Source organism: Colias croceus, chromosome 29 (genome assembly GCF_905220415.1).
Source record: "Colias croceus chromosome 29, ilColCroc2.1".
Classification (NCBI taxonomy): Eukaryota; Metazoa; Arthropoda; class Insecta; order Lepidoptera; family Pieridae; genus Colias; species Colias croceus.
This window is the reverse complement of record NC_059565.1, coordinates 4122746-4134076: the sequence shown is the minus strand read 5'-3', so window position 1 is coordinate 4134076 and position 11331 is coordinate 4122746. Positions and strand designations below refer to the sequence as shown.

The following is an 11331-nucleotide window of genomic DNA, read 5'->3' as shown; positions in this document are numbered from 1 at the left end:
ATGGCATGATTCAACTATCGTGTGCGAGAGAGACAACTGAAGTACAATGTGGCTAATTGGCCACATTATAGAGCTAATAATCTACACCTTTTTACTTATAATATTTGGATTTGACAAAGTTACGATTTTTATTTGCAAATTTGACATTGACGTTTAAAACAAGATGGCGGATTGCCGCCAAAATAAATGCACATTTTGTATTAGAAATTTGTATATTTCCTGTCATTTTTTTAAGAATTTTCCCATCGGTGGTACCACCATATATTTTTATTCACATCTCAATAAGAAATTTCGATCTTGAATTTTTTTTTAAATATATTATGTATGGTGGGCAATTTTATTTTAACTATAATGCAGAATAAACATAATATATAAGTTTGACAAGACTTTTTGGACTTATTGTTATTACAATATAAACATACTTTAAATAAAAAAAAACTGTATAAATAAATATATATTATATATAGTAATAGTGAAACTTTAAATATAAAGCCTTGTCTGATTATTCCAGTAAATAAACATAATTAAATATAATATTTATATATTCATAACATTTCAATTCCACAAATAAATCCATGATTTTAAATTAATTCAAATATTTTATAAATATTGGCATTGGCATATATATTTGGCAAATAAATTAATTTGAATTTGAATTTGAATTAAATTGGTTATTTTATAATTCAATTCCCTAAATCAATTCCTATTGCTTTAAATTCTATATATTCCAATAAAAATTATTTTAAATCAGTTATTTCAACTATATTTTGTTGAAGTTTTTCATTATCTCTATATATAAAACTCAAAGGTGACTGATATAGTGATCTATCAACGCACAGCCCAAACCACTGGACGTATCGGGCTGAAATTTGGCATGCAGGTAGATGTTAGGACGTAGGCATCCGCTAAGAAAGGATTTCCCGAAATTCTTACGGGAACGGGGAAAAACGGGGATAAACGTACAAAGTCGTGGGCGGAAGCTAGTTTTTTATAAAAATGATATTTTCAAGCATTGGCTATTCGTCCATTTCCTATTTTAACCAAATTTTTTATTATAAGGCAATTTTATTTTACTCTGCTGTATGAGTAAAAAAGAAAAATATTATTAGATTTCCAATTTTGTATGTTTTATAATAACCATCATAATATTCCAAAAGCGAAGTTATTTAAATTACATATTACTATTTAGAAATTCCTTCCTTTACCAAAATTCCATATTTTATTTCAAATATTCTCAAATCCAAGTTACCATCGCGATCGCCTATAAAATATCATTGATTTTTTCCAATTTATTTAAAAAATTCTCAATATTTAGTCATCTTCAATTTGCGAATTCACTTCACACCCAAAAAGTTTGAAATGTCACAGAATTCCATTATTAAAAATGAATTCCAATTACACATTTCGAAGAATATTTCGAATTTGAAAGTACACGTTCCATTTTGAAAGAACAATGCCCATTTTTCACCTGAACATGTATAGAAATGAAACAAATCTTAAAATTTAGCTTATTTTATTGTGAACTCATTACGCTTATCATTTTTTTATCAGAGACGTAGGAAAAAAAGATTTTTGTTATTTTTCTAAACTCGTACAAACTTCTTAAAAAATGAAATTATGGTTTTTGAACGTTATCTGTAGAGTTGCTACGTTCCGTTTTACTTGCTGGCGAGTGACGACTGGAGACTGACTTTTACTATTTTAACTAGTTTTATTACTGTTTGTTATATTTTAAGTACTTAATTCTTTTACCTAAATAGTAAAATATTATGAACATTTATTAAAGTCAAGTAAAAAATAATACGAACATTATCAGTTTACGTTTAATTATGATGATGATAGAGTGAAACGGATTGTTTTGACGTTTGACAGCCGCCTGTCATATTCGAATCGGCGCCGGTCATATTCGAACCGGTACCTTGGATGGGCTAGATACGAAGAGAATATATCTGCTCCTGCTGAACGGTTGGATGATGTTGTAGTAAGAGATATAGATTTCGATTTATGAATAAAAATATACCTTCTTATATTAATGTTTCATTTATGATTCCTGTTTTACCCAGATAAGAAAGTTGCTTTACTGTAGGCAAGACTGTAGGTCAGTATTTGATCCACATTATTTTCTTCGCGAGCGAATAACTAGTTCAGAATAAAGTATTGCAATCCTTTTAGAGATTACTCATAAAAATATATTTTTACTAAAAGTAGGTAGGTTCTTTACAAAATGTAGTGATTACCTAACCTACATACTCATTGGCACTACCAGCATAGGTACATTTTGCCTGAGTGAAAGCTCTCTGTAATTAATAGGTAGAATGATATAATTAATTAACTTTTAAATACCTACTTGGTACATATGTACTGCCTACATATTTCCATAGCTATTTGTGTTGATAATTTGCCCGCGACAATTCCTAACCTACAAAGTAGTAATTCGTATTTTTTAAAATTCCTGGCGTTTAACTGGTAAAAGTGAAAACAGGGAATTATTCCCTAATCAAGCACGCAGTATTCCTGCTATACTTGCGGTCTATACATAAACTTTCTTTATCAGGTTTTCAAATGTATGGAAGGTGGGCATTGTCCTTTGCTTTTTCGATTTCGAATAAACACAACATTCTATATTCAAAATTCTGTTTTTCACATAGGTAGTCTCTTTTTCTTTTTCAAACAATTTCAATGTCGATCTATTTTCAAAATTAGTTTGCAGTTGTAGTTCAGTGTTGCCTCATGTGCTAATACAGTGTCTTTTTTACTTTTTAAAAACTATTAAAATTTACATATTGACGATATATGTATTTTCTTATTTGACCTATTTCAGTAGCTCAAATTTCACATATTGACTTTTATTTTCCTACTTCTCATGAGTGTTGCCATCATTATCTCAAAATTCTCGCTATCCAGTGTTGTCAACCATTTTGATATTAAACACATTTACTAGTTATCGTGTTGCCATACATTTAGTTCCTATACTAGCTATCCGCCCCGGGTTCTCTCGCGGGAAGGCTTTGCGGGCTCTGTGAGAACTGATTGACCATTTTATTTTGCATCATGTTGAGCAATATGTCCGAGTATTGCTCAATGAGGGTTATGGCTGGGTTGCCGGTTGTTGGACCTTCTGGAATAAATAAATAGGTTTATGATACGAAATAAATAAATAAAATACATATGTTAATTGTTAAATGTGTTTTATGTTGATATTGATTGTAAAATAAAAAATAAAATATGATTCTATGGCATAAACTGTTATTTGAAATTTTTTTTAATGAAACATCAAAATCGGTCAATCAAAAGGTCTGAAGTAACAAAACCCAGAACTATTTGTGATTTCATAATTATTATTTTTTTCTTTTTTGAAGTCGGTTATCATAAATAAAAAATAAAACATATCTATAAATAAATACCTTTAGATAATAAATTATCAATCCTCTGTCTATTATCTGGTTCGCCGGGTATCGCCGCTCGAAGGACCTTTTGAGTTTCTAAAATGGCTGCTTCTAAGCCTGAAAGACATAAAAACTATTATAAGAATATTTTATTGAAGTTTATTTAAGCATTATTATGAAATAAAATAAGAATTATGTATTATGAAAACAGGAACATAAATACGGATTCAAATATACACGTACCTACGTATATACGTGCATACGTACAACTTACCCCTTGCCTCATACAACTTGCCCCTTGCCTCACACAACTTGCCCCTTGCCACATACAACTTGCCCATTGCCACATACAACTTGCCCCTTGCCTCATACAACTTGCCCCTTGCCACATACAACTTGCCCCTTGCCACATACAACTTGCCCATTGCCACATACAACTTGCCCCTAGCCTCATACAACTTGCCCCTTGCCTCATACAACTTGCCCCTTGCAACACACAACTTGCCCCTTGCCTCATACAACTTGCCCCTTGCAACACACAACTTGCCCCTTGCCTCATACAACTTGCCCCTTGCAACACACAACTTGCCTCATACAACTTGCCCCTTGCCCCACACATCTTGCCCCTTGCCACACACAACATGCCCCACACAACTTGCCCCCACACAACATGCTCCTTGCCTAACACAACTTGCCCCTTGCCCCACACAACTTGCCCCCTGCCCCACACAACTTGCTCCTTGCCTCATACAACTTGCCCCTTGCCACACACAACTTGCCCCTTGCCACACACAACTTGCCCCACACAACTTGCCCCCTGCCCCACACAAATTGATCCTTGCGCCACACAACTTGCCCCTTGCCTCATACAACTTGCCCCCTGCCCCACACAACTTGCCCCTTGCCACACACAACTTGCCCCTTGCCTCATACAACTTGCCCCTTGCCACACACAACTTGCCCCTTGCCTCATACAACTTGCCCCTTGCCACACACAACTTGCCCCACACAACTTGCCCCCTGCCCCACACAAATTGCTCCTTACATAACTTGCCCCTGGCCTCATACAACTTGCCCCCTGCCCCACACAACTTGCTCGTTGCCTCACACAACTTGCCCCTTGCCACACACAACTTGCCCCTTGCCTCATACAACTTGCCCCTTGCCACACACAACTAGCCCCTTGCCCCACACAACTTGCTCGTTGCCTCACACAACTTGCCCCTTGCCACACACAACTTGCCCCTTGCCTCATACAACTTGCCCCTTGTCACACACAACTTGCCCCTTGCCTCATACAAATTGCCCCTTGCCACACACAACTTGCCCCCTGCCCCACACAAATTGCTCCTTGCCCCACACAACTTGCCCCTGGCCTCATACAACTTGCCCCCTGCCCCACACAACTTGCTCGTTGCCTCACACAACTTGCCCCTTGCCACACACAACTTGCCCCTTGTCTCATACAACTTGCCCCTTGTCACACACAACTTGCCCCTTGCCTCATACAAATTGCCCCTTGCCACACATAACTTGCCCCACACAACTTGCCCCTTGCCTCACACAACTTGCCCCTTGCCTCATACAACTTGCCCCTTGCCACATACAACTTGCCCCTTGCCTCATACAAATTGCCCCTTGCCACACACAACTTGCCCCACACAACTTGCCCCTTGCCTCATACAACTTGCCCCTTGCAACACACAACTTGCCCCTTGCCACATACAACTTGCCCCTTGCCACACACAACTTGCTCCTTGCCTCATACAACTTGCCCCTTGCCTCACACAACTTGCCCCTTGCAACACACAAATTGCCCCTTGCCACGCTTGCCCCTTGCCTCATACAACTTGCCCCTTGCCACATACAACTTGCCCCTTGCCTCATACAAATTGCCCCTTGCCACACACAACTTGCCCCACACAACTTGCCCCTTGCCTCATACAACTTGCCCCTTGCAACACACAACTTGCCCCTTGCCACACACAACTTGCTCCTTGCCTCATACAACTTGCCCCTTGCCTCACACAACTTGCCCCTTGCAACACACAAATTGCCCCTTGCCACGCACAACTTGCCCCACACAACTTGCCCCTTGCCTCATACAACTTGCCCCTTGCCACACACAACTTGCCCCACACAACTTGCCCTTGCCTCATACAACTTGCCCCTTGCCTCATACAACTTGCCCCTTGCCTCATACAACTTGCCCCTTGCAACACACAAATTGCCCCTTGCCACACACAACTTGCTCCTTGCCTCATACAACTTGCCCCTTGCCTCACACAACTTGCCCCTTGCAACACACAAATTGCCCCTTGCCACGCTTGCCCCTTGCCTCATACAACTTGCCCCTTGCCACATACAACTTGCCCCTTGCCTCATACAAATTGCCCCTTGCCACACACAACTTGCCCCACACAACTTGCCCCTTGCCTCATACAACTTGCCCCTTGCAACACACAACTTGCCCCTTGCCACACACAACTTGCTCCTTGCCTCATACAACTTGCCCCTTGCCTCACACAACTTGCCCCTTGCAACACACAAATTGCCCCTTGCCACGCACAACTTGCCCCACACAACTTGCCCCTTGCCTCATACAACTTGCCCCTTGCCATACACAACTTGCCCCACACAACTTGCCCCCTGCCCCACACAACTTGCTCCTTGCCTCACACAACTTGCCCCTTGCCTCATACAACTTGCCTCATACAAATTGCCCCTTGCCACACACAACTTGCCCCACACAACTTGCCCCTTGCCTCATACAACTTGCCCCTTGCAACACACAACTTGCCCCTTGCCACACACAACTTGCTCCTTGCCTCATACAACTTGCCCCTTGCCTCACACAACTTGCCCCTTGCAACACACAAATTGCCCCTTGCCACGCTTGCCCCTTGCCTCATACAACTTGCCCCTTGCCACATACAACTTGCCCCTTGCCTCATACAAATTGCCCCTTGCCACACACAACTTGCCCCACACAACTTGCCCCTTGCCTCATACAACTTGCCCCTTGCAACACACAACTTGCCCCTTGCCACACACAACTTGCTCCTTGCCTCATACAACTTGCCCCTTGCCTCACACAACTTGCCCCTTGCAACACACAAATTGCCCCTTGCCACGCACAACTTGCCCCACACAACTTGCCCCTTGCCTCATACAACTTGCCCCTTGCCACACACAACTTGCCCCACACAACTTGCCCCTTGCCTCATACAACTTGCCCCTTGCCATACACAACTTGCCCCACACAACTTGCCCCCTGCCCCACACAACTTGCTCCTTGCCTCACACAACTTGCCCCTTGCCTCATACAACTTGCCCCTTGCCATACACAACTAGCCCCTTGCCCCACACAACTTGCCCCCTGCCCCACACAACTTGCCCCCTGCCCCACACAACTTGCTCCTTGCCTCATACAACTTGCCCCTTGCCATACACAACTAGCCCCTTGCCCCACACAACTTGCCCCCCTTGCCCCACACAACTTGCCCCTTGCCCCACACAACTTGCCCCTTGCCCCACACGACTTGCCCCTTGCCCCACACAACTTGCCCCTTGCCATACACAGCTTGCCCCTTGCCTCATACAGCTTGCCCCTTGCCACACACAACTTGCCCCTTGCCTCACATAACCTGCCCCTTGCCCCGCACAACTTGCCCCTTGCCTCACACAACTTGCCCCTTGCCACACACAACTTGCCCCTTGCCTCATACAACTCGCCCCTTGCCTCATACAACTTGCCCCTTGCCTCATACAACTCGCCCCTTGCCTCATACAACTCGCCCCTTGCCCCACACAACTTGCCCCTTGCCTCATACAACTTGCCCCTTGCCACACACAACTTGCCCCTTGCCTCATACAACTTGCCCCTTGCCTCATACAACTCGCCCCTTGCCTCATACAACTCGCCCCTTGCCCCGCACAACTTGCCGCTTGCCTCATACAACTTGCCCCTTGCCACACACAACTTGCCCCCTGCCCCACACAACTTGCTTCTTGCCTCACACAACTTGCCCCTTGCCTCATACAACTTGCCCCTTGCCATACACAACTAGCCCCTTGCCCCACACAACTTGCCCCTTGCTCCACACAACTTGCCCCTTGCCCCACACAACTTGCCCCTTGCCCCACACAACTTGCCCCTTGCCCCACACAACTTGCCCCTTGCCATACACAGCTTGCCCCTTGCCTCATACAGCTTGCCCCTTGCCACACACAACTTGCCCCTTGCCTCATACAACTTGCCCCTTGCCACACACAACTTGCCCCTTGCCTCACACAACCTGCCCCTTGCCCCACACAACTTGCCCCTTGCCCCACACAACTTGCCCCTTGCCCCACGTACCACTAATCTCAGCCGCTGAGTTCGGTTCCCTTTGCAACGTACGGTACAGTTGAACCACTTTGCTGGCCGTCTTCGTCAGTTGTTCCGTGAGCGTGCTGCATTGTTGTGATGATGATACTATGGGAATTAAAAAAACAACATTAATTTATGAAATCCATTACTAATATTATAAATGCGAAAGTAACTCTGTCTGTCTGTCTGTTACTCAATCACACCTAAACTACTGAACCAATTTTCATGAAATTATGGAGATATTTTGATACCCGAGAAAGGACATAGGCTACTTTTTATCCCGGGAAAGTGACGCAATCCCGGAAATCCCACGGGAACGGGAACTATGCGGGTTTATCTTTGACTGCGCGGGCGGAAACGTAGTAATATTATAAATAAAAACTCACAATTATTCTCAACTTCCTTCGGCCGCTGTCTCGTCGTGTTCGTCAGTCTGTTCGTCACTTCGCGGGCTTTGGCTGATAAATCGCCATTGCTGCCGCTGCGACCTGCGAAATATATTTGTTTTTATTTATTTGTAATTTTAATTTGGACAGTTACAGTACAGAAATAAAACAATCTTTATTATCGTCCTTACAATTTTCATTATCACTAGCCGCGCCAGGTGGGTGCGACATACCCAGATAGTAATTATGTAGTTTTAATACACTTTTATTTTAAGTACTTATTTTTCGCGAGTAACAAACTAATTACCTATTTTTCCCTAACAAATAGCTTCCATTACCTAAGCAATAATTTTTATATAATCATTGTGCAGCACTCATCGGTCACTGCCACAGTCGCCAGACAATTGGCTTCAGATTCTTCAAAAATATGCTATAATCTGTATTGGTCATGTTTACCGACAGTCTAGACGTTTAAAGTGAAAATACACCAAAATAATATAGGTAACATAATTAGAAGATAAAAATTAAAGTTTATTGAAATTCGTTACAAGCAGTGCAAGGTGGGTGTCTCGCACCCATTGACCACTTCTACGTCATCCACACCATTCGCCGGATGTCGGATAATCAAATGGCATTTAATGCTTCTTAACCTCCCATCGCGCAGCTATTGAGGCGCATGAAGCATACTAACAATTCGCAGATAAAATACTAATCTATTTTCGAAGGTTGGGTATATCACACCCAACTTTGCGCTCGCCGGGTTAAACTACTAGCATATTTTCCCGCCCTTAATTTTACCCCTATTATTTCCCCCATCTTTTCCCGCCCTTAATTTTACCCCCTATACCCATTTTCCCCCCCTTTACCCCATTTATCTTACCCAATCGTCTAGTAGCTCGATCAGCGCTCGCAGCTCTCGGCCGCGGGGTCTCTCGTTCCTCGGCTTCAGAGCTCGACTCCGAACGGGCGACGTTAACTGTAGTTAGTTTGTTAGTTTTAGTGTAGTGTAGTGGGCTAGACTATTTGTGATGAAGCTAGACTATTTGTGATGAAGCTAGACTATTTAGGTGATAATGAAGCTTGAGTTGACGTGACAACGTCTTATAATTCGATAGAGCCGGCTGCACGCACGAAAAAACATGACTCATGCGGCGTTACCTCGCTCTGAGGCGTTCCATGTAAGGCTTGAAGTGCGAGCGAGAGCAGAAAATATAATTTACAGTAATTCAATTCATCTTGTGGCAAAGTCAATTTATCTATAATCATTCAAAATCAAACTTACATAATATACATATATATACACTTTTAACATTTAAAATGAAAACATAAATTAAATGCCAATTACGATCAAATAAACTATTACTTTCAAAAATCCCTATTAGGAGCCTGGGTCGCTCTAATTTGTAAAATGTTTTAAGTGAAATAAATTATTTATTTATTTATTTATTTATATAATATTATAAATGCGAAAGTAACTCCTCTCAACCGATTTTGATGAAATTTGACACAAACAATCTTTAGACCCTGAGCATGAACATAGGCTACCTTTTATTGCAGAATATGTACCACGGGCGAAGCCGGGGCGGACCGCTAATAAATAAATAAATCCACTCAGTCAATTCATCAATCGATCAATCAAAAATTGTAACGTTACAATCATCAATCAATCACAATCTTAAATCAGTGAAAGTCACAGTTAAAATAGTGATTTAGTAAAAGTTAAAACTAACTAGAGTAATGTGCATTTTGCTACAACTATAGATTGCTTTTTAAAATTAATTTTAAATGCTATTTCGAATGCGTCAATAGTATGTATTTAATATTTATGTTCAAATAGAACATATCGCAGTCAACTAAGCTTAATAAATTCAATTAAAAGACTAGCCTCTTCATTAAATCGTGTTAAACTAACCTTGACTATTAAACTGCTGCTTAATTTTCTCTACGACATAGTATTCAAAACTACCCTCATTTTGAAGTGAAACTTATTTAGGCGCGTTGAGAGTAAAATATCAAGTCGCGTCATGGCCAAATCGTCACGTCATGGAGTAAGGCGACGATTTCGAATCTTGCCAAAGAAGTTTCACTTCGGACACGTATGCTTTTTTACCTGAAAACTACCCTCGAGAATTCTTTTTCCAACTTTTTTTTCGTTTGTTTGTCTATTTACCTGTACTATACGCATTGGCTAGACCCCGCCTCCTTGCTGTATTGGTAGCTTGTTTATTCATAGAACTTATTGTTGGCCGCATTAGCCCACCGCCTCGTTGTCTGGATGGTTGGGGATCGGATTCTGAGTCGCTCTAAGGAATAAAAAAATTAGAATTAAAAATAAGTTAAATTTAATAATTATTGTGCTGTAAATTTATATGTTTCTATATGGAAATAATGACACAGTTTGAAACGGTATTATTGTGAATGTTATTTTATTTTTGTGATGGTAGGAATCAAGTAAATACTAAATTGGTACAAAACAACCTTGTGTTCCTTTTTTTGGCAAAAAAAAATGCAAACACGTAAAAATACAAATAATTTATTATATTTTTATGGCACAAAAACAGAGGAACATATCGACCACCAAGTATCGATTTCTTAAGTGTAGCCATTTGTGTATGACATATGTGTATGTGTAAGTGTGTTGGTGTGAGCTTCTGTGGGTTGGTGTAACTTTATATGTGTTGGTGAGACTTTCTGTGTGTTGGCGTAACTTTCTATGTGTTGGTGTGACTTTCTGTGTTGTTGTGAGTTTTTGTGTTATGACAGTAATTCTGTCTGTCAAATAAGTCCGTTTATGTTCGTATGTCTGTCTGTATCTGTGTGTGTGTTACCTGGTTCAACACGCCAACACTGTTGCTCCTCGTCATGTTCGACTTGTTGTTGTACCGCGGCGCCGGTCGTGTGAAACCGCTCGGCGATTTACTTGAGTTCGCGTTCGTTTGTGCGGGTTTTGTTTGGCCTGTGTGTTGAAATGGAATTGTTTTTGGAGTTGAAATGAAATGAAATGAATTTATACGCAAGAAAAGTGGTAATACAATGGTGTTATGAGAGAACTTGTTCTACACAATTCGCCAGTCTCAGCTGGCATGCGAATAGTTACATTAATTCGTGCTTGTTAAATTTTAAATTAATATAAATTAAAAACATTAATTTATTGATGACTGAGATTCAGATAAAATTAAAATAAATT

General features: G+C 41.1%; 1 protein-coding gene across 5 annotated transcripts in view; it reads right to left on the bottom strand.

Moving 5' to 3' along the window:
• Nucleotides 1-2592: 2592 nt before the first annotated feature.
• Nucleotides 2593-11331, bottom strand: part of LOC123704247 (mitogen-activated protein kinase-binding protein 1) — a 110235-nt gene continuing 101496 nt past the window's right edge. For all 5 annotated transcript variants that reach the window (XM_045652550.1, XM_045652553.1, XM_045652554.1 and 2 more), the window contains 7 exons: nt 10973-11100; nt 10315-10447; nt 9025-9120; nt 8145-8246; nt 7747-7863; nt 3405-3503; nt 2593-3118 (listed from right to left, as the gene is read on the bottom strand). In XM_045652550.1, the coding sequence (XP_045508506.1) occupies nt 2973-3118; nt 3405-3503; nt 7747-7863; nt 8145-8246; nt 9025-9120; nt 10315-10447; nt 10973-11100 (821 nt within the window). In that variant the 3' untranslated portion in view covers nt 2593-2972. The remainder of the gene's footprint in view (nt 3119-3404; nt 3504-7746; nt 7864-8144; nt 8247-9024; nt 9121-10314; nt 10448-10972; nt 11101-11331) is intronic.